Below are 24,909 nucleotides of genomic sequence, written 5' to 3' on the forward strand. Positions count from 1 at the left end.
TGCTATACCTGTCTAACACATCACCATACTAAACGCAATTATCTGTAAACAAATAATACCGAGGATCGTCGATCCTTTATAACCTGATACATATCTCAAGGATAATCTAACATAAGATAGTTAAGGATTAAGGATCCTCATCATAAAATTCATGCCCTAACAAGCATGTAGTGTGTAAAACCTAATTGATCATAAGCTCAATAAATAGAAAAATATCTATAACTAGATGTCCTATAAATCCGCCACTCTCCCACTAGCTTCTTTCATGCCTTTTGACCACGTGCTGTATGAGTCCACTAGGTTCTTCCACGCCAATCTATCAAATATTAACCTACACATAAGAAACAATCAAATACCAATTACTGAGGATCCTTGATCCTGACACAATTCTGGAACTCTTAAGAAGGATAATTGATCCAGACACATCTTCAAGAATAACATATCCTCGGTACTTGATTATTCATGACTTAACATACCCCAGTTCATCCTCAAGCCAATGGTCAAGCAGAGTCAAGCAACAAGATTATCCTCAACAACTAAGAAGAAGTTAGGATCTAAGAAAGGAAAATGGGCTGAGGTGCTTCCTTATGTTCTTTGGGCTGATAGAACAACACCCAAGAATGCAACAGGTCAAACACCTTTCTCATTGGTGTTTGGAGCAGAAGTTGTGATCCCTAAAGAGATGGTGATCCTACTGCTAGAACAAGCATCAGTGATCCTCAGGCCAACGAGGAAAGTCTTATCCAAGATCTAGATATTGTTGATGAGCTCAGAGACTTAGCAAATATCATAATGGTTGAGTACCAACAAAGGATAGCTAGGGCATACAATAAGAACATCAGGATTCAAAGATTTCAATAAGGAGATTTGGTCTTAAGGAAGGCTTTCCAAAATACAACTAATCCCGCAAATGGAAAGCTTGCACCTAACTGGGAAGGGCCCTACTTGATTGAGTCAGAAGCATGAAACGAGGCATATCATCTACTTACCATGGAAGGTGTCCGACTGCCAAGAGCATGGAATGCTATCCATGTTAAGAGATATTTCGTTTAATCAGGATCAAAAATCCTTAAAGGATCAAGGATCCTAAAGTTGGTAAAATCTTATCTTATCATTTATTCATTTCAGATTTATATTACTAACTAAAGGAAAATATATTCTTAACGTTTATCTTTTCCAAGCTTTAAGTGACTATGCAGATGTCAGTTAGAGATTCAATGATCAAGAAGTTGGCCACCTCTCCCCCACGTTTAAGGTACATTAATATCTCCCTGGTCTAATCCCACGATTAAGATGTGATCCCCGATGATCACATCTTCCAAGGTTTAAAGGTTTTCACCTTTCTCACGAATTAGAGTTTCTACACTGTCTCCTGTAGTGCACGCTATCCAAAGTACAGTTCGGGGAAATGGGACCAGTACACGCTTAGTGGCTAACAATTTCATTGATTTTGGCTATATTGAGGATCCTACGAATTAATGGTAGACGTACCATACACAAGGTTTCTAACATTTTTATGTTAGCTCAAGTTCCAAGGTTTCTAACATTTACATGTTAGCTAAGGTTTTGGCGTTTTCATGTCACTTACGTTTGGGCTAAATCCCAGTTCAGGCAAGTCCCCAGTTTAACATCTGTATATATGGGCTTGTCTCCAGTTTGTTGGGCTTGTCCCCAGTTTATTTGGGCTTGTCCCTAGTTTGTTGGCCTTGTCCCCAGTTTGTTGGGCTTGTCCCCAGCTTATTTGGGCTTGCCCCCAGTTTGTTGGGTTTAATCTCAGTTAATATAATAAGTTATTTGCATCAGGTATCCTAAGTCTAACTACAAGTATCACGGAAGCATTCACATTTGTGGTAACTTAGGTCTAATCAGACCTTATGGTATGATCTTTACTTATCAATTTACATTTGTTCGGATTAAATTTTTTATAAATATATATATTCAAGGATTCAGGATCTCTAATCTGTTTTTACAAGGATAAATAACCCTTGAAACTTTTCTTAAAACTTTCCTTAGAACTTTTCTCAAAACTTTTAATAAAGGTAAAACTATAACAACAATACTTTCATAATTATAGACAACAGGAAAATAGGTAAAAGATTAAAGTCATTATTATTAAAAGTCACCTGGGCTTACTAAAAACCTTAACCCGGATTTCACCATACCAAAGATGGACCATCCACCCGGGTTAAGCAGGTGTAACTAACAGTTTTAAAGTGCAAGAAAGATAAAGGAAATGGGCATCAAAGGCTTCATCCCCAAAAAAAGAGGGTCCATCAACCTTTGCTACCCCTTATAATTGTCTTAAGGATCACAGATCCTTTACCCTAGTTAACTACTGTCTTAATACAAACCAGCAAATATTCATCAAAACACCAACAGAAAAAAAAAACCGGGCTCGGGCCTTGTCTTCTCAATCCTTCATTGCCCACTTTAGTATCATCCTCTTCAACTGCTGCATCCTTCCCCGTTTCAGCCTCTTGACCACCGATCGCCGTGTCTGTGCTTTCACCAGCTTCATCTTTGCCACCGCCCAACGCTGCCAGAGCTTGCTTCCATTTTGCCAAATCTCATGCAGACTTGTCAAAGGAAGGATCATTAGCCTCAGTCACCATCTTGATTCTTGCTTGAAGAACAAACTCAGCGGCCCATATTTTTGAAACGTTGGTAGCACGGGTCACCTCTTCCTGCAGCTGGGCTTCAACAGAGGATGCGTGTTCCTCAGCCTGTTTCTTCTCCTTGGTCAACTTGGAGATGGTCTTGTCCTTAGCAGCGGGCGTAGACCTCATTCCTGACAGGGTCTCTTCATACTCCTTGACCATTTTGTAGTAGTAACTCTTAGCGGAATCCATGGCGTGTATATTACATAAAAGTAAGCTCAGAAGGATTGGGGATTCACAACAGCAATCAGAGAGGATAAAGGATCCTTACAGAGCAGACGACGTACTTTCCGGATTCAAATGGGTCTTCTGGCTCGGCGATCTTCTTTCTCTTGGAAGCTCCAGACTTAGCGCGAGTTGTTACTGGAAGCGGTTCATGGACCGGCGTGCTCTTTGGGGTCTCCTTCTTAACGATAAGACAATCAATGTATTCCAAAGAGAACTGAGATGCAGACCTACCAGATTTCTGAGCACCTACAAAGCACAACTTACAGATAAGTTTTATCTTTTATTAATTTCAAATAATATTATCGAAACCCTTACTTGACATGATACTGATTGAATCTGAAATTGATTCTTGGAAGGTTTTGGTAAACTTGGCCTGAAAATTTTTCTGCATCCAGTGAAAGAAATTTCTTTGCTCTCTCTTTGACTCCGGGAAGCTCGCCCAACAAAGCAAAGTTATCAACTGAGAAAGAAAAAAATAAATACGTTAGTTGAAGAATTAGTTATTCTCTCCGTGTTATCTAAAGATCAAGGATCCTACCCTTCTTGATCCTCCTTTTGAGTAGATCAGACTCACTAGGGATTGAATCCTTTTTTAAGAAGGAAAACTGGTTTTTTCCAAAAGGCACCATTCTGGGTGGCTTTGGAAATGGGAGTTGGTTGATGCGGCTTTGATTTTAAAACAAAATTATTAGAGTCGTGGGTAAATAGAGTGTAAAGATAAGATAGCTCCGATAACCCAAACTCGAAACCCTCTTCTTCAATGATTCTTTCAATGGTGTGCAGTACTCTCCACAACATAGGCATTGCTTGGATGTAGCTGATGCCGGTCAAGGTAAAGAAACTTTGGGTAAAAGCTGGAAAGGGGTATGAGTAGCCGATTAAAAAAGGTTGCGATGGTAAGCATATCCAGGTTTTAGAAATACATTCACTTTGAACAGTGGAGTCAAAGGGTCGAAAAAACGGTACCGACCGGAAATAATGATCGGATATCATCAATTCTAGGTCGGTTAATTTACAGATCTCCGATGAAGGGTTAGAAAGAAGACCTTGGGGTCGGAGGTCACTAGAATCCGACTGATCAGAAGAAGATGAAATGGAGATGGTTCACAGAGTAAAAAATAAAATGAAAAGAAAAGAGAAAGAAGGATACATGTTTGGTTGCCGAAAGTGTGGTTATAAATGAATAATAGTGATCACATATATAGGCGGGAGGCGTTAATTAGGATGTGTGATAATTACGTCTGACTAATCATGTCTAATCGTATTTTTTGCAAGAAATTTGAATTTCAAATGACAGTTGTTATCCACAAACAACCGCCTTTTTGGGGGGGGCAATTGTTAGGACACAGATTTTTGTGCTGAGGATATGTTATCCTCATATGACTTATGGATCATTTATCCTTAAGATATGTTCCAGGTCGTTCAGGATTGAGGATCCTGAGTATTAATTCTCTACTAACAGTTGTATTCTTTGAATGGTATTGTATTTAGCAGGTATAACGGCTGAGAGACCAAGTCAGCCCACTAATTTGCAGTCCAAAGCATCTAGCACGTGGTCAAAGGGGATGCAACGTTATTATAGAATAGTGGCGAGTTAATAGGGCTGCTAGTTAGTTTCTTTTTTTTATATATAAATTGAGTTATGATCAGTTAGGTTAAAACAAAACACACTCGTTAGGCAATACGCAGAGATTACTTTAGCAATATTCACATACACTTAGATTCATTGTATTCATTGATCATAATCTCCAACCTTGTAACACCACTATTTGATTAATAAAGAGGTGATAGACGATTTGTCATCACCCGGGGTTTTTGTGCCGGCGATCCTCATTTGATCAAGGGATTTTCCTCGTAACAAATCTCTGTATTCTTATCCATTTTTTCTAAAAATTCATTGTTGTTATACAAGCACTATACCTCACTTAACAAATTTGGTTACAATATCCTTAAACTGATTTTTGACCAAAAACTTTCAACCCACCAAATTCAATGTGAGTTTACATACTCCTTTTTCCATCTTTTATATTTTGGGGGTAGCATGTATACCTTATTCAATTTTACTCATGTTTTATTTCTACATCTATTCAAAACTTAATTCAATATATGTTTATGTGTGATTATTGCATGCTCTATGTGCTTAAATGTTTAGTTCATGTTTGGTGGTTGGTATCTCATCATCATCTATTCTCATCTAATATTATCATACATCTACCAAAGTACGTTGATTTTGTATCGATACGTTAGGCCTTTGTATGTTCTGCCGCCTTTGATCGGGGTGTGACACACTAATTAGTTATATTATTTTCAAATTTAATGATAGTTAAACTACTCATAATATTGATCATTTAACTAATAATATTTTAAATTAAAATTCTACTTAAACCCTATCCATCGTAAGCCTTAAAATTATTTCGTTATAATTAATTTATATTATCGTTAACAATTAGGAACTTTCGTCGACGTATCCCGAGGACTCTATCTTAACTTCTTACCGCCGTCTCATCATTTATTTTCACTCGTTAAGGTGAGTTTACATATCCCCCTTTTCCATCTTTTATATTTTTGGGGATGGCATGTACACCTTATTCACTTTTACTCATGTTCTATTACCACATCTATTCAAAACGCAATTCAATATATGTTTATGCATTATTATTGCATGCTCTATGATTATGCTCCGTGTCTTTAAATGTGTATTTTATATTTGGCGGTTGATATCTCATCCTCATCTTTTCTCATATAGTATGGTCACACATTTTCCCAAGTACATTGATTTTGTATCAATAGTAACGGGTCTACATATATTTAGTTGTTTGCATTTTCATATGATTTGTAATGCTCGTCATTTACATATGAATTGTGATTTACCTATCTATATATATAAAACTAAAACATATGTATTCTCAACAACATTCGTGTTGACAAGCTCTATTTTGATACATGCTACATGTACAAGTAATTGATATTGTTCAAGATCGAAGATATTAGTTTTACCTTTGGATATTTATTAAAAATACAAAAGTATGATGCATTAATTTGGTTTATTGAACTTGTGTACTTGTTAATACCAATGAAATTAACTAATTATTGTCACTTTAAGTGTATTTGAGCTACTGTCCAATTAACATGTTACGCCCCGGCATGTTCCGCCGCATTTGGTCGGGGTGTGATAGATTGGTATCAGAACCGAAGTCTATAAGATTGGTGGCCAGATTTAACGACCTAGTAGCATGCTTAGGATCCCTATACGTGATATGTCTTTACGTGTTTGTACTCTGAATTATATTATTGATTGCAGTAGCTTAAATATTATTTAATGATTTAATATTATTCTTGTACACAAAAGCACACACAACTCCGAGGCTATGACTCACTCTCAAATCATTTTCACAACCCTAGATGTTATTTTAAATAGGGAAATTCCTTACTAATTCCCAACATTTCTGCTCCCCTCTCCTTGAGGATGATTCGTGTGACGGATATGTAGTAACTGTAAAGGGACACACTTGTTCCCTGAACCCTTGACACCAAGGCTTGCGAGCCTAAGGAAATGCAATGTGTATAAATCTCAATCAACCGTGAGACCCGGTTGCTTTCTTGGAGGATTCGACGAGGGTGTGAAACTTATTAAGCCAAACCATATCACAACAAACGTCCACAAATCTACTAACCTCACTGTATCAAACGTGGTAATGTGACGACCACACCCTTAAATCATAACCGAATTCACGGTAGGCTAAACTCGATTTTTTTCTTTTGTTGTTTTAGTTGAAAGAATAGCTGGGAATAGCCATGGTGATACATGGATGCCCCAACCATTCACCTCAACGCCCACTTCTCGATTTTAAACAATTTTATATATGTTGTTGGAAAATTAAGCCATAATGATACAATATACATGGATATTTCTGTTGGGTGCAGATTTTTATCCTCGGAATTAAGCTTAACTTAAGGATCTTGACTCGAACGGTTATTCTGAGGAAGGTACGTTGACTAATTCAATTGTCCTATATTATCTAACTGTTTTGCAGATAAGATCACGTGTTAAATATGCTTATGAGAACGTGGATTGCAACGGAATGCTATTTGAACTTCGTCAACTAACAACGTGGGCAGTAACAGCTTGGTTGAAGAAGTAGTCTAGGGTTTCCGGATATTTCGGGATAACAGTTGTAATTTTCTTATTATAAATAGAGCTGATAATATCAATAGGAAACACACAATTTCACTCAACTAGCTTACTAGCAATCTCTATAACACTTAGCATTCGATCACTTATTAGCTCCAACCTTTGTAATCACCCGTTTTTTATATTAATAAACTTGACGGTGATAGTTTTCACCGTCCGGGGGTTTTTTGTGCCAGAGATTATAATATTCACGCGTAATTCGACCAAATGTTAAGCTCGTAATCTTTAACCGAAGGTATATGACTAAAGATTAAGTTGTAAACTCTTGACCGAAACGAAGACTATTATATTCAAGGGTTTTTTCCCTCGTGATCATATCCTCGTGTTCAATCTTTTTACCATTTAGCACCTAGCCTCACGCACTAATTTGTTCAAAAGTTAGTTTGCTAATTTTTGACCGAAATAATTTGACGCCCACCGTGGGGCAAACGGTGCTTTGATCATTATTCATTCTCAAACAAAACCCTACTCTCAATATCCATAACATGTCTTCACAACCCAAGATTGTTTCATCTTCTGCCGCAGCCTCAGAATCCTCAGCGAGGCCGCCCATGCCTCCTCCTGCTGGTGGTATCCCGAAGAAGCCTGATAACATCCAAAAGAAGACTGCTACTCCTGTGTTCTCGGGATCGAAACCATCTTCCCAAGATCCCATCATGGTGTCCAACAACGACCTTCTGTCTCTGTACAGATGACTACAGGAACAGATGGATCGCCAGAACAAGACCAACCAGATGCTCGTGAGGGAACTGGAAGATTTCAAGAAAGCCAAGAAGTCGGCGGAAGAATTCACACCACTAATCCCGAGATCTCTGGATTTCACCCCTCCAGGATCCTCAAGATTGGTGCATCCAGAGCCAACCACGGCGTACAACTCTGGGCCCCCATCTTTCCAACATTTGGGGTCTGCGGGATTGCACTTATCTGTATCTCAAGGGTACCCGTATTCATCATCTGCTGGGCCTTTTCAACATGCAGGATCTTCAGGATTGTCACAGCCGGGAGGACCATCCGGATTGTTCCAACAGTCTGGATCCACAGGATTGTTCCAACAATCTGGATCCTCAGGATTGTTCCAACAGCCTGGATCCTCAGGATTGTTCCAACAGTCTGGATCCTCAGGATTGTTCCATCAGGCTGGTCCTTATTAGCAGACATTATCTTCAGGATTAGCTCAAGCTCAGCAGCCCTCCGGATCCTCTGACGTGCACCAGGGAGACTTTATACCGATGCAGGCTAACACTCCAACTGCTCTGTTTACCAACCCTGGAAATACTATGTTTGGGAATACGAGCTACATCGCCCAGACCGCTCCTCAGAATGTTAATCAGGGTAACTCTTTCAATACGATTCCATTTAATGCTAATCAAGGATTTTTGCAGGATGCAGGCATAAGTCCGGGCTTAGCCCGAGAATTGCAGAAACTTAAGGACATGATATCGAATGTCACCGGCGTAATCCGTCCCATAGCTTAAGTTCCCACTGATAGTCACAGGATATCCCGGTTTGTGCCATCGATTAGCGACGTACAGATCCCAAAATGGTTTCAAACTCCAAATATGAAGCTATATGATGGCTCAACGGATCCTGAGGAACACGTTGCACAATATAGAGAACGCATGGAGATCAATCCAATCCCTATGTAAATCAAAGAGGCATGTCTTTGCAAAGGGTTTGGATCTACCTTGACCGGAGCAGCCATGAAATGGCTACTGAGTATTCCTCCTAACACAATCAATTCTTTTTCTCATTTAGTTAACCTGTTTAATAACCAGTTTTCTTGCAGTAGAACTTTTGAGAAAATGACATGTGATCTTTGTAGGGTTACCCAAAATCCTGGGAATCCTTAAGAGATTTTATTACCAGGTTTAGTAAGGAGTCGTTGGAAATCCCGAATCTAAACCCAGCTTCAGCAGTGGAAGCTCTCAAGTTGGGGTTAGAAAAAGGCTCCTCTTTCTATGATGATCTTGTTATGACTCCATGCATGTCATTAGACGAAGCAAGAAGCAGAGCTTTGAGGTTTATCAGGCTAGAAGATGACAAGAAAAACTCTAAGCTCGATATCCCGAAGTATGATCAGACGAACAGGAAATTCGAATCCCCGGGAAAATCATACCAAGCAAAGCCTTACTACAAGCCAGATAACCCCAAGATTAATGCAATAGATGAGGGAAATGATGAAGAATATCCTAAGATCTCTGAATATTGTTTTTCTGTTGATATTGGTGGATTAATGTGTGCCATGCAGGATTTAGGTGAGAAAGCCAGGTGGCCAAGGAAAGTGGAGAAGCCAGGATCCTGGAAAGACAAATCAAAATGGTGTGCTTTCCACGAAGACTTTGGGCACCTGACCGATGATTGCATTGCACTCAGAAGGGAGATCAGATATCTTCTCAGCAAGGGCCACTTGAAAGAGCTACTTGACAAGAAGAAGGGAAGAGAGCAGGATCCTGAGAAAATTCCTGAAAAGCCGACTCCTCCACCAACAGATGCGAGAACAATCATGTTCATATCTGGAGGGTCCGACATCTGTGGAACCTCTTATTCTGGTGTAAAGAGAAATGCTGACCAAAGAAAGTTAGAAGTGGCTGACCGGCCAACAAAGACATCTATTCTCACTAAAGAGAGGATTATATCCTTCGATGAAAGTGATAGAGTGGATGTTCAGGATCCTCATCATGATAGTTTGGTAATAACTTTATATGTGGCTAACCATTATGTTCGCAGGATCCTCATAGATGGCGAAAGCTCTGTCAACATTATTCAATTAGACGTGCTGAAAAAGATGAATATTCCTGAGGATGAGATCGTTCCCAGTTCCGCAGTATTGGTTGGATTCAGTGGAGAAACTAAGAATACTATTGGGGAGATTAAGCTCCCAATATATGTCGAAGGGGTAAATAAAATGCAAAAATTTTGTGTTATTGATTGTTTGTCTTGTTACAATATTATATTAGGCAGGCCCTGGATACACGAGATGAAAGCAGTTCCCTCCACTTATCACCAATGTGTGAAACTCCCAAGTCCGTGGGGAGTTATCAAAATCATCAATGACCAACAAGACGCAAAGAATTGCTACACGTCTTCCATGAAGTGTACTGCCAAACCCTAGAAAGCGTAGCAATTACAGAAGCCAGCACGAGGCGTAATGGAGGCCAGGGAAAAAGAAATTAAAGAAGTACCTCTTTATCCCGAGGATCCTGAAGTCAAAATGCTGATAGGAACTAGCATTCCTGAGGATATTGAGTCAAAATTGCTCGATTTCCTCAAGTCAATACTGTAAAAATTTGCATGGAAACATGAAGATATGACAGGTATTTCCAAAGATATTATAACACATAAACTTGGAATTGGTAATTCTTTCAGGCCAATCCATCAAAAAAGAAGAAAGTTTGCACCTGAAAGAAATATAATTATTCAAGAAGAAGTAGAAAGACTCTTGAAGGCAAAAATGATTAGGGAAGTTCAATATCCCCGATGGTTAGCAAATGTGGTGGTTGTACAGAAAAAGAATGGCAAATGGAGAGTTTGTGTAGACTTCACGGACTTGAATAAGGCTTGTCCTAAAGATCCATTCCCTCTACCACACATCGATTCAATGGTGGATGCTACAGCTGGCCACGAGATGCTAACATTTATGGACGCATCCTCAGGATTTCAGCAAATCCAAATGGAGCCCTCAGATCAAAAAGATACGGCCTTCCTGACTCCCACAGGTATTTATTGATATGTTGCTATGCCCTTTGGACTTAGAAATGCAGGTGCAACCTATCAGAGGTTAGTTAACATGATGTTCAAAGAGCAACTGGGGGACACAATGGAGGTCTATATTGATGATATGGTGGTGAAGTCCAAGAAAGCTGAAGATCACCTTCAAGATCTCAAGACAGCATTTGATATCCTCGACAAATACAACATGAAGCTAAATCCTTCGAAATGCCAATTCGGCTGGCAAATTCTTGGGATACATGGTCACCAAAAGGGAGATAGAGGCGATTCCGGAGCAGATACAAGCTATCCTGAATCTGAAATCCCCAGAATCAGTCAAGGACGTTCAAAGGCTAACCGACAGGATAGCGGCGCTCAACAGATTCATATCCAAATCCTCAGAAAAGTGCAAAGAATTTTACGATATCCTGAAGAAAAACAAGAGGTTCGAGTGGACCAGTAAGCATGAGGAAGCTTTAGCATCCTTAAAAGCTTATCGTTCTTCTGCTCCTCTACTGGTAAAACCCGAGGAAGGTGAATCTCTATCCCTATATCTCACTGTATCAAATAATGCTATAGGTGCAGTTTTGGCTAAGGATCTCGAGGGTCAACAACATCCAATATATTATGTAAGTAAAAGTCTCTTGGACGCTGAAACCAAGTATTCTTATCTTGAGAAATTAATTTTAGCACTTATTATGGCATCCACTAAACTTAGACATTATTTTGAAACTCACCCTATATGTGTTAAAATTAACTATCCTATTAAGTCTGTTTTGAGAAAACCAGAAATGTCAGATAGAATGGCAAAATGGGCAGTAAAGCTAAGTGCATATGATATAACATGAATCTAGGACTACTATCAAATCCCAGGCATTAGCAGACTTTGTGGCTGATTTCACCCGTGAACTTAAAGAAAAGGCAGACTTGGAAGTCCAACAACTTGAAGAAACCAAAGATAAGTGGACTCTATACATTGATGGTGCTTCGAATGTTAGAGGAACAGGTCTCGGGATTCTGTTAAAATCGCTACAGGGGGACATTATACCTCAATCCATATCCTGCGGATTTCAAGCCACAAATAATGAGGCAGAATATGAAGCTTTGATAGCAGGATTACAACTAGCAATCGACATGAAAATCAGTTTTATTCAAGTACATGTTGATTCATTGTTATTAACTAATCACTTCAATGGTTCATATACTGTTAGAGGAGAAAGACTAATGAAATATCTAGAGCTAGTCAAAAAACTAGCAAAGTGTTTCGAAATGTTTGATATTTCGCAGGTACCTAGGGAAGAGAATGTTGAAGCAGACGCTCTAGCATATTTAGCTTCATCCTTCAGGATACCAGAAGGTGTCAAGATCCCTATCATACATATCCTAAGCCCAGCAATAGAAGAACAAGGTGTCAATGAAATATCAGAAGATGGTAGAGATATGGGAGTCACGAATCCTGAGGATAATGAAAGTTCTTGGATTATCCCAATCAAGGAGTATATTCAAGATGGAATTATCCCCAAGGATGAAAACCCAAGAGCTTTTCGCACAAAGGTAATCCCATATACTATAATGAATGATATATTATACAGAAAATCTCTTGCAGGACCATATCTTAGGTGCTTGGAGAAGGCAGAAGCTCAAAAAGTTCTTCAAGATATCCATGATGGAGATTGTGGGAATCACACTGGGGGCAGAGCACTATTCTCCAAAATCCTGTGGACGGGATATTTCTGGCCAACGATGAAGAGGGATGCTATGAATTATTCTCAGAAATGTGATGCATTCCAGAGACATAGCAACATTTTGCACCAGCCATCAGAACCATTATATCCTATTATATCCCATTGGCCTTTCATGAAGTGGGAAATGGATATCATGGGGAAATTACCAAGAGCCCCAGGAGGAAAAGTCTTTATACTGGCCATGACAGATTATTTCTCGAAGTGGATCAAAGCGGAAGCCTTTGTTCAAGTTAGAGAAAAAGAAGTCATCTCATTCATCAAGCGTAACATCCTGACAAGATTTGGGATCCCGGCAGAGATAGTATGTGACAATGGTTCGCAATTCATCGGCAAGAGAACAACCAACTTCTATGCCATTTGGGGAATCAAGATGATCATATCAACACCTGTCCACCCTCAGGCTAATGGACAGGCCGAATCAAGCAACAAAATCATCATCAATAACCTGAAGAAAAAGTTGGGGTCTAAGAAAGGAAAATGGGTCGAGGAACTTCCTTTCGTTCTTTGGGCAGATAGAACCAGTTCGAAGAATGCTACTGGTCAGACTCATTTCTCATTAGTGTTTGGAGCTGAAGCACTTGTCCCCACAGAGATGGTTATCCCAACGGCCAGAGTCACTCATCAAAATCCCGAAGATAACACTCGAAGTCTACTTGAAGATCTGGATGCGGTAGAAGAACTCCGGGATTTGGCAAAGATCAGAATGGCTTCTTATCAACAGAAGATAGCAAAGTCCTACAACAAGAATATCAGAGTTCGATGATTTCAAGAAGGCGATTTGGTTCTCCGAAAGGCTTTTCAGAATACTACCAATCCTACGGATGGCAAGCTCGCACCAAAGTTGGAAGGCCCTTACCTGATCGATTCAGAAGCAGGAAAGGGGGCATACAAATTATCTACTTTGGATGGTAACCTACTACCAAGAGCTTGGAATGCTATTCATCTCAAAAAATATTTCATGTAAGATTCCTATCCCGAGGATAACTGTTATACTAAACAGTTAAGGTATGTACTCAAACTTAAACTTTTATTCATTTATTATTATTCTTCATACAAGGTATTGACTTAAGCATCGGAGGGGTGTTAGCAAGGCTAACACTCACCCCTCACTTAGAATTGACTGTTTCGTAGGGCCTTGTCGCCAGCTTATCCTTAAGGTATAAGAGGTTTTCACCTCTTCCAAGGGTTAAGGGGTCTTCATCTCTTCTTAAGTCGCCTGTAGAGCACGTATATTCAGCCTTAGTTTGAGAGGCGGGGCCAGCATATGAAATATAGTGACTTGTTACCTCGTTATCCTCGGCTAATGGTTTGGATCTTAAGGTTAAAGGGATCTTCATCTCTTCTTAAGACGCCTGTAGCGCATGATTTATTCGGCCTTAGTTTGAGAGGCGGGGCCAGCACATGAAATATAGTGACTTGTTACCTCGTTGTCCTCGGCTAATGGTTTGAATCATAAGTTTATGGTAGACGTACCATAATCTAAGGTTAAAGAGGTTTACATCTCTTCTAAAGGGCCTTGACGCCAGTTCATTCTTAAGGTTTAAGAGATTTACATCTCTTCTAAAGGGCTTTGTCGCCAGAATCTAAGAATATTTTCAGAATAATGCTAATATTACAATTATATTGTTATATTCCCAAGATTAGAGGAATATCCCAAACGATGATCTTATTTCAAATATGAGACGGTATGAACAATTTTCATGATTATTGAAAAACGGTTTTGGTATGATTTACTATTTGCAAATATCTCATTTTAGTATTTTATTTAGAGCCTATGACTTAATATTGGTTTATTGATAAAACTTAAACTATTACTAAGAGATTTTTCATGAAACTTAGTCTTTTCTAAAAACGGAAAAAATGAAAGCATGCCAATATAAGTCATAAAAAGTTGTACTAATATTATTATGCAGAAAAAGATAGTCCGGGTTTCACTCAAAACGGAGCCCATCCACCCGAACTATCATAATTGTTTTAAGTGCAGGAAATAAAAGACGATTTGGGCTTCGTCCTAAACCAGGATCCCTCCACCCAAATCATTATCCTAAGCATACTACATTGTCCATACACAACCAAAATAAAAATTGTTCAGAACAACCATTCAAAACACATAAAAACCACCTGGAAACCAGGTTCAAGCCTTTCCTCCCTCAGCATCATCACCTTCATTCGTCTCCAAATCCTTTATCTCCCCAGCCTTAGTCTCCTTCGCACCTTCGCCAGTTCCATCATCCTTGATCACTCTGGAAGTCCCAGCCGTCTCATCCTCTTCAATATTCTCCCCCCTTAGCACCTTGAGCTTTTTCTTCCAAGCTCCAGAATTCCAAGACTCCATCACATGACCCTTCGCTTGTACCTCCTCAGACATCTTGATCATAGACTCCAAAATGCTAGCAGCTGCACACTTCTTAGCATCTTCAAGAAACTCATTTTTCTCTGACTCAAATGAGGCTTTGAGATCCGAAATCTCTTTGTCCTTCTTTTTGAGCAGTAAGTCCTTGATGCTAATAGCTTTCAGGAGATCGGCGAGCTTGGCTTCGGCCTCTTTCTTGGACAATTCAGCATCTTGAGACATCTGACGGTAACTTTCAGTTTTCTGTTATTCCCAGATTAATGTTAGTTTTTCTGCAGATTACTATTTTCGGGATAAGCAAAAATTACTTACTGTTCCAAGAAAGTTAGCAAGAGCTTGAAGCTTTTCTACAGCATCGGAGGTGGTCATATCAGCAAAGGGCTCAGTATCAGCCGAAGTGGTGGCTTTCCTCTTCTTTTGTGCAGCACTTTTTTGGCGAGTAGTTGGAATTCTCACCGAAGGGGAAAGCGTCTTAGAATGTTCTTGCTTCACCACAAGCCTATCCTCAATAAAATCATCCAAATCCACCAAGCTAAAAGACTTTGGCTTCGTCATCCCTACACAATGATTCATCAAGTTATGTTCAAGATAACAAAATTCCTGGAAAACCTAAAATCCCCAAAACACTTACCAGAGGTCATACTCTCAGCAGGTTTCTCAGCAACCACGCTTGTTTCTCCTGTTTCTTCCTCTAACCAAAATTCCCTTTCCTCTGCCGGAACCTTGAACAACGCCTTAAGCCTTTTCTTGGTATCCTTCCTGAGCTTTATCAAATCCTCAAACACAACTGCCAAGAAACAAACCATATCAAAATAAATTATTTGCCAAAAAGAAATTTAACCCTATAGATTTCCTAACCTTATGAACCCATTTAATTGGCAAATCCATCCCGTTCGGAATAGAATCTCGACGAACGAAAAAGAAGTGTTTTTTCCAATCGGGGTCGCTACCGGACACTTCGGGAACCATGTAAAGACGACTGGACTTAGATTGAAGGCAATAGCGAAAGGATCCATGGGTTCAAAGGTTATAAGTTGCGGCAATCTCGGGCACACCAATAGATAGCCCACGGGTTTTGTTCAAACGGTCAACTGTTGCCAAAACCCTCCATACCATTGGCATAACTTGTGAGTACGAGAATCCGGTCACATCAAAGAACTCTTGTATAAGCGGAGGAAACGGATATGAAAGGCCGATCGAAAAGGGATAATAAAAGAAGCAGGTCCAGGTTTTAGAAGAAAAGTCGGCTTTGACTTTGGGATCGAATGGCCTAATGACGGCTTCGGCAGGTAATAAACCCAATTCTTTCATAACTTTAATATCTAAATCATTGAATAGGCATTGGTCTTCATCGGTCGCCGGAATGAGACCTTGGTCAACAAAATTATCTGAGGTCGTGAAACCGAAGGGATTGAATGCACGAGGGGTTCTTTTCCTCATTTTTTGTCAAGATCAAAAGAAGAATTTCAAGAAATTAAAAAGACGGAGATGAGAACTAACCTGAATTTGATATCGGTGGAAGAGGATTATAGTGAAGAAGTTGGGAAATGGCTTTAATTATAACCTAGAAGGACGGCTGTAGAGTCTCCTCGATTCCCGCGCACGTCATTTCACATTTCAGAGATATCATTACTTTTGAAATTTGAAATTTTTACAGCTGTCACGCAGTAAAAATTGGGGGCAATTGTTGGGTGCAGATTTTTATCCTCGGAATTAAGCTTAACTTAAGGATCTTGACTCGAACGGTTATTCTGAGGAAGGTACGTTGACTAATTCAATTATCCTATATTATCTAACTGTTTTGCAGATAAGATCACGTGTTAAATATGCTTATGAGAACGTGGATTGCAACGGAATGCTATTTGAACTTCGTCAACTAACAACGTGGGCAGTAACGGCTTGGTTGAAGAAGTAGTCTAGGGTTTCCGGATATTTCGGGATAACAGTTGTAATTTTCTTATTATAAATAGAGCTGATAATATCAATAGGAAACACACACTTTCACTCAACTAGCTTACTAGCAATCTCTGTAACACTTAGCATTCGATCACTTATCAGCTCCAACCACTGTAATCACCCGTTTTTTATATTAATATTGACGGTGATAGTTTTCACCGTCCGGAGGTTTTTTGTGCCGGAGATTATAATATTCACGCGTAATTCGACCAAAAGTTAAGCTCGTAATCTTTAACCGAAGGTATTCGACTAAAGATTAGGTTGTAAACTCTTGACCGAAACGAAGACTATTATATTCAAGGGTTTTTTCCCTCGTGATCATATCCTCGTGTTCAATCTTTTTACCATTTAGCACCTAGCCTCACGCACTAATTTTTCAAAAGTTAGTTTGCTAATTTTTGACCGAAACAATTTCAACGATGAGATTTTTGTTTAATTTTTTTATTTTGTTATTTATGATTGGATTTTGACTACAAATATACAACTGTTTATGGCTAAAGGCAGACACGTATCCAAGTTGTACTGTAACGCGACACAAGTAGTTTTTTTATGTCTTACATAGTTTATTTCTTGCCTTCATATGGTATTTACGTGTTTAGTAGTCGAGTGGCACTAATTTAGTGACATTAATTTACTGAATATCTAATAAATAACACATATAAAAATTATTGAAATCACCACTAAGATATTTATATAAAGTTTAGACTAGACAAAAGATGTTGCACTTTATTGGTCACAATTGTCTAAAGCAGGGGCAGTAAAAGATGTATCATATTTTCATGTCCACTACCTAATTGTAGTAGTGGGTTGTTACCTTCTTTTTCTAGTCCTGTTTCTTCGCTTTTGTAAGTGGTAGGACTAAAGGATTTCTAGCATCTAGCCTAAATATGGTGGGTGTGGACGTGTGGTATGTGGAGTGGGGTAGTTAGCTTCATATGTGTATATATGTATATTTCAGTTTCAATCTTCATGTTGCTTTTGCTTGTATTATTTAAGGCTAAGTGATGGATATATTTCCTTTTTATTAAAATATTTCAAAAGGTTTAGTTAAGTTCTTGTTTGTTTGTAATAAAGTGCACATCCAGGATCTACACGGATAACAAGAGACAAATGCCTTATGTAAAAGGTAGGATTAATACCTGATTATTAGATGAGACATATGATTACGTGTTGGGGTGTCATTGAGTGGTAGGCTAATCATCAAGTTGTAAACTTGTTTAGTGAGTTGGTTAAAGTCTTGTATTTTTTAGTTTTAAATTGTAGCTTTAAAATAGGCGACAAATTTAATTTGTTACATAAAATATATTCAAAAAGACAAATAGGTTAAATGGATCAAGCTGCAAACCAGTCGGGTTTCACCTGCACACAACCTGTTCAGGACCCATACGTTTAGCTAACAGGTTCACGGGTTCGACCAGAAACTGACTTGGGTTGTTATGCCAAACCCAAACCCGTGAATTTCGTTTTAAGTTTGTGTCGTCTTTTCAAGTTGTGTCATCAGTATTAACATTGTTATAATAAAGCATGTGTTGTTACACCAAGTTATTGCCTCATTAAGTCAATTTTCATGTACTCACAAGCATCTTATAACGCTAAAACTTTGTTGCTCTCTTTGTCATATAGTCTGTATACATATCGATATCAAAACAAAACTACAAAACATTATCCATACTCTTAAACACAAATTCTAAGTGCTCTTAGTAGGCACAAAGTTCATACAAATCGGAGGATTAATCCGAGCTAACGACAGAATCGATGATGGAAGAATCCACAATCCGTCTCCACATATAAAACCCGAAGCAACAGCAGGAACCATAAGATTAGCTTTCTGCTTATTAACCTTGTGCCATATGAACACAATCAAGCTTCCCACACACATGTCAATAGCAAAATAAGCGCCAACCAGAAAAGGTACAGCCATAGCCATTGGCAGAGGAATCAGTTTCCTTATTTTCTCGGGACCAACGTCTCTCACAAAGTTTGCCAGCAAGGCAAAACCGAAGAACAGGTAACAAAGCTGTAAACAATGATTAGGCAATGCAGAGAAACCTTGAACACCTAAAATGGCCATGTTTCGGTACACAATAGCATACGGAGCTTTGTATTCACCATCTGGATTTCCGATATCAAATGCTTTGTAGAACAGAAAGAAAGTGAGAGGTGCCACCACACATCCAATGGTGGTTCCAATTGCTTGACTTACAAGCATTGTCCGCGGTGAAGTCAAAGTCAAATGGCCCGTCTTGAAATCATGCATCAAGTCAGATGATATTGAGACTATGGACTTTATTAGACCGCATCCCACGAGCCCAGCAATGACCCCATTATGTTTTCCAGACATTGCAGACAGCACAAAGAGAGCGACTTTACCATAATTGTAAGCCATGTTCATGTCGGTTAGACCAGCACCGTATGCGTTACAGAAGGCGAGAGATGGTGCAATAATATAAGCAACAACAACACAGTACCATTTCAGCTCTGGGAACATGAGTGGGATGACAACAATGGAAACAATGGAGAATGCAACGTAACCGGTAGCTACTAGCCAGAAGGGAATGCTTTCCCTTATGAACACCTCGTTTAGTACAGAATCATCTCGAGGTTGATCAATATCTTCTGGATCTGCATTGTAAAATTTTAAAAGAATGTTAAAACGCGTCTTGGAACAAACTTGAAAAGGTTGCTAATTAATATATCTACTCATTTCTGTACTTGAGGAATACTTACTAGTTTTAGGCATCTTTCGAGAAGTCTGATATATTGTTCTTGCAGTAAACACCGCAATCTTGAGAAAATTATACAGTCCGTCTCCTAGGATAAGCGCTATCGATATGAAGACCTACAAATGTTTCAATTCATCATATGACTCTTTACAGAAACTCATTATTTAACCTTAAAAGTGCTATCGAACCTTGTAACCATTTAAACTCTTCATGCTGCTTTCAGGTAAGCTTGAAGGAAACCAAACCCCTTTTCGGTCTTCAATAAGAGGCCACATAACACCATACGATAGCACGGCTCCTGCAAGCAGTGATAAGTTCACAAGATGTGAACATATCATTCCAGCTCCTATGTAAGTCATACTAAAATCAAAATAAAACCTGCACACAAAACCAAAATTAAATCGTCAATTTTGCAATAACGTGTCAGTGGAATGTCTAAATTCTAAAATGATAAAAACTAGCAACAGGAACGCACGAGTGCTTGAAAGCTTTCAACCCGAAGGTAGGAAAAGAGGTGAATCCACATGTTCCTGAACCAGAATAGAACCATTGGAAACAAGCCCACATAAAACTTGCAGACAAGAACTTGGTGAACCCAACAACTTGCTTTCTGCAACAAAATTTTATAAAATAAATGAGTGAATATATATATATATATAAATATAAAGTGTGTATGAATTATGATTGTGTGAAAATGGAGGCATACTTGGCCATTTTGTCTCCATTTGGAGTGTGAAATACATTGATGAGAACTGCTGTTGCTGTTCCACTAGGATATGTTAACTTGTAGTCTATGATCATTATCTGCATGACAAAAAACAAACACCACATGGTTGGCCATGCAAATGATCAACTTAACTTTAAAGATGGTACAGGTGGTCAAAGCATAGAGTACAAACCTTTCTTAGAGGGACCAAAGCCAACAACCCAACAAAACTAGTAACAAATAGAAAACCAGTCATCCAACCAATTCCAGGTTCTTTATAACTCCCTGGGGAGTTATCTTCAACATCAACACCTGCTTGCTGGTATGTTTTCTTGTTTAGTCCCAATAAATATGATCCGAATCCACCTGCGTAAACCATCGTTAGTCACTGATATTAAACAAATCATGCATCAAGAATCTTGAAAAGTAAGCTGTAAACAAACCAAACGAACATGAACAGGGTTGGTTAATTCATGTTCATTTGCTAATTAACTCTAACCAAACAAAACAAACAAACGAGTGAACACGAACATTAATTTAAGCGAACAGTTTTTCTCATTCGTGTTCGTTCGTTAAGAAAATGAACATTTTCGTGTTCAATTATATTCTAAACAAACGTAAATGAACGAAAATAAACGAATTTAATTGCACATAAGCAGACAAAAGTAAATGTACGAAAATACACAAATTTAATTGAACGTAAGCGAACAAACGTAAATGAACTAATTTAATTGAACGTATGTGAACAAACGTAAATGAACGAAAACAAACGAAGGTTAGTGAACAAACGTAAATGAACGAAAGTAAACAAATTTAACTGAACGTAAGCCAACAAAGAAAACAAACGTGTACCCATGCTTGGTTCTAAAATTTGATTGAGTGATTCGGTGTGTATGACAAATCAATAAATTTAAATAAATACGTAAACGTAAACGAAACAAAATGAGCGTAAACTAACGTAACTGAATAAATATAAATGAATATTCATAAACCTAGATTAACGAATTAGACACGTGTTCATGTAAGTTCATACTTAAATGAACAATTTTATATTCATTATCACTTGGACTACAAGCATACAAATTAAAGCATGATAATTAATTAGTAAGCAAACCTCCAACAGCAATGCTGTAACAAGCAACAGCACACGTCTGAATGATCGTGTTCTCCTGTTTCGTAAACGGCGTCGTCACAAACCCGGATTTATGAACCACTTTGGTCCATGTTTTAATAAACACGAAAGCCAAAAGAGCTGCAGAAACATTCAGATTTGGTACGAGACCAGTAGTCAGATTCAGCTTCATGACGATCACACTATAAACCACACCAATCACAACACTCGCAACGAGTCCGCGGCATGTTATGTTCGCAGTCCACGGTGGCAACCTTTTCACAACAACGTTGTCATTCTCGTCGCGTATCTGCTCCATCTCCATCTTTTTTTTTTTTTTTTTTTTTTTGATAATATCTTCAAAGTTCACACGTAGAATAACAATAAATGTTTATTTTGGTGCAATGATTGTGGACAAGGTGGTGCGTGCATAAGGGTTGGAAAGATTTGAATTTATAAAGGTGAATTAGCAACCAAATTCAATTAACCAGGTGTTTGTTGATAGTGGTGGAATTTAGACCATTGATGGTGTAATCAAACTACTTTTGTACTGCAAATTAAGAGTGTAGTACACGTGAAATGGGACACGATGTGTATCTAGTACAACCCAAATCTAGGTTTAAACATGTTTTTTTGTACTAAGATTTTATTAATTCGGTAGGTGGGAATTAATTTTCATATACGGTGAATGTCGTCATTTTTAGTTCATAATTCATCATATATGTAGTCATTTGCGTATATGGTGTAATCAAACAACTTTTATACTGCAAATTTAGTTCATAATTCATATATGTAGTCATTTGCATATGTTGTCATATTTTGGTAATTTGTTCCATAACCGAGCCTATCTTTCTAACTTATAACTTTGTTCAAGATTTTCTCCCGGGTATAACTATGACGGCGTCCGATGATAATGATAACGCTTGTGATGTTTGTAAGTATGAATCTTTGTTTTGTTTACTTGTTTATTTGAATGAAAGGGATTGACATGAGACAGGAATTGTAAGTGTCATTTGTCTCGTTATAACTTGGGGTGATAATAATAATAATAATAATAATAATAATAATAATAATAATAATAATAATAATAAATCATTCTTAAATGTTAACGTCAAACTAATAAATGTATCTATATCAACCCTTTTATACAGAAGTGTAAAAAAAATACATCAAATACTCAAGAATTTTTGTTTATTTTTTTATGTAATTCTTTGAAGTTGTTTATTAAAACTTTTATCAGTCTATTTTGGTTCGGACAAAAAAAGTTGCACTTCAAAGATTTCTCTTGCTCGTTTTGCGAAGAAATTGGTTGGTTATACTTAAATGTTGTAACGACAAGTAAAAATTAAACTCATCATTTATTCTATATATATAACAATATTAATCATTAATGGCATTATATATATATATATATAATGCGACAATATTAATCATTAATGGCATTATATATATATTATGCGACAAGAGTTTCCCGACTAATCTGAAGGGAAAATTCTATAGGGTGGCAGTTAGACCTGCAATGCTATATGGAACAGATTGTTGGGCCATCAAGAAGGCACAAGTGCGGAAGATGGAGGTAGCAGAAATGAGAATGCTACGTTGGATGTGTGGGCACACAAGGCTAGACAGAATAAGAAACGTTGTGCTTCGCGAGAGATTAGGGGTGGCGAACATAGCAGACAAGATAAGAGAGTGGAGATTGAGATGGTTTGGACATGTAAAGAGAAGACAGACGACGAATCCTGTTAGATCCGTAGAAAACATTACTATAGAGGGGAGGAGGGGTAGAGGACGACCGAAATTGACTTGGGATGAGAGGATTAGGCATGATTTGATAGACCTGAACCTCTCCGAGGACATGGTTGAGGATAGGAATTCGTGGAGAAGTAGAATTAAAGTTAAGGATTTTTAGAGAGAATTGAATACCTTAGGGCTTAGACTTAACTTATTTAGGTCACATACCATAATGGTATTTCCCTTACATATTTTATTATTATTATTATTAGCTTTTATATTGCAGTTAAACTGTGACCTTTTTATTAATATTATTATAATTAGTAGTAGTTTTTTATATAACTGTTAAACTTTGATTTCCTTTTTTTTTTTTGCTTCATACACATGTTCTTAGAGCCGATGGTCTCTCTGGAAGCCACCTCTTTATTCCTTTGGATAGAGGTACGGTGTGCCTACATCCCACCCTCCCCAGACCCTACCTATAGCTCTGCTGTCAGTGGGATTTTACTGGGTATGATTGATTGATTGATTGATATATATATATATATATATATATATATATATATGGGAAGGTTAACGTACAAATGAAATTAACGTGCTAAACGTGAAAATCAAGTAGAGTAATTACATATACAATTAGAGTAATAGAAAATGGTTAAAATAAAAATACATAATTTTGTAGAAAGAGTAGGAAGAATATAAAATTTAGAGTTATGAAACTATGTAGCATATATCCTAAATCCTAGGAAACTATTTGATATTATAAAAACTATCAATCTCAATCACTAAATCCTAGATTCAATGGGTTAGATTTATTCTTACTTTTATTAGAAAACTATTTATTTTTACTATAACCCACCCCATTATGTAATTACATCATAGAGTTATTACATAATTACTCTAAGATGTAATTACATAATTACCATACTTGTATATGTAATTACTTTGCTTGATTCTCACGTTTAGCACGTTAATTTCATTTGTATTTAATTTAAACTATATATATGTGTGTGTGTGTGTGTGTGTGTGTTTTTAATTTCATGTGAGAAGTGATATTTGTGGGAGAAATGTGAGAAGTCATTTTAAACAATTAAAAAAATCTTTTTGTTTTTTTTTATGAATTTAATCTAAGGCCATAATAGTAAAGATTTAAATTATTATATTATGGCAACTATTAAATTTTTGAAAGTTCAATGTATTCTTTTAGTAATTTAATTATAAATTATTAATTTTAAAAACATTACAAGTTTTTTCTGTAATGATTCATCATATGACGTTTTAATCTTTTATAATTTTTTTTCATTCATTTATAATTAAGTTTTATTATTATATTTCCATCTTATAATATATTTATCCTACATACCCTACACATACAAATTTATCCAGCAAAGTAAACATATTTACTCAACATACTCTACACAATAAACATATTTATCCTACACACCTGTGAGTTTTTAAATACATTATAATTATTATATAACATATAAGAAATCGAATTTATGACAATTACCTTTACCTTTTATTTTCTCAATAGGAGATTGGTTTGCATATTCATGTTAGAACTCGACAACATATTGCTGAAACCTGTAATATACTTATCTACACACCTTACACATGTAAACTTATTTATCCTACACACCCTATATATATTATATTACTTAATATATTTACACACAAATATGACATGTAATAGGAAACACATTTACATGCAATTTAAAAAGATATATATATATATATATATATATATATATATGGGAAATTGGTCAACTTTTTCCTCGACATGAATTTGTTTCCAT

General features: G+C 37.4%; 1 protein-coding gene across 1 annotated transcript; it reads right to left on the reverse strand.

Annotated features, from left to right (window-relative positions):
* Nucleotides 1-18,437: 18,437 nt before the first annotated feature.
* On the reverse strand, nt 18,438-21,958 carry LOC143561380 (metal-nicotianamine transporter YSL3-like). The gene is made up of 7 exons (XM_077049483.1): nt 21,383-21,958; nt 20,462-20,634; nt 20,269-20,366; nt 20,038-20,172; nt 19,751-19,940; nt 19,567-19,678; nt 18,438-19,461 (listed from the first exon to the last, which is right to left on the reverse strand). Exons 1-7 carry the CDS (start codon nt 21,702-21,704, stop codon nt 18,527-18,529), a joined length of 1,965 nt encoding a protein of 654 aa, XP_076905598.1. The 5' UTR covers nt 21,705-21,958; the 3' UTR covers nt 18,438-18,526.
* Between the last annotated feature and the right edge of the window lie 2,951 nt (nt 21,959-24,909).

The sequence above is a fragment of the Bidens hawaiensis genome, unplaced genomic scaffold (genome assembly GCF_021521415.1).
Source record: "Bidens hawaiensis isolate Kalapana, Puna unplaced genomic scaffold, B.hawaiensis_p1.1 tig00020666_1, whole genome shotgun sequence".
Classification (NCBI taxonomy): domain Eukaryota; kingdom Viridiplantae; phylum Streptophyta; class Magnoliopsida; order Asterales; family Asteraceae; genus Bidens; species Bidens hawaiensis.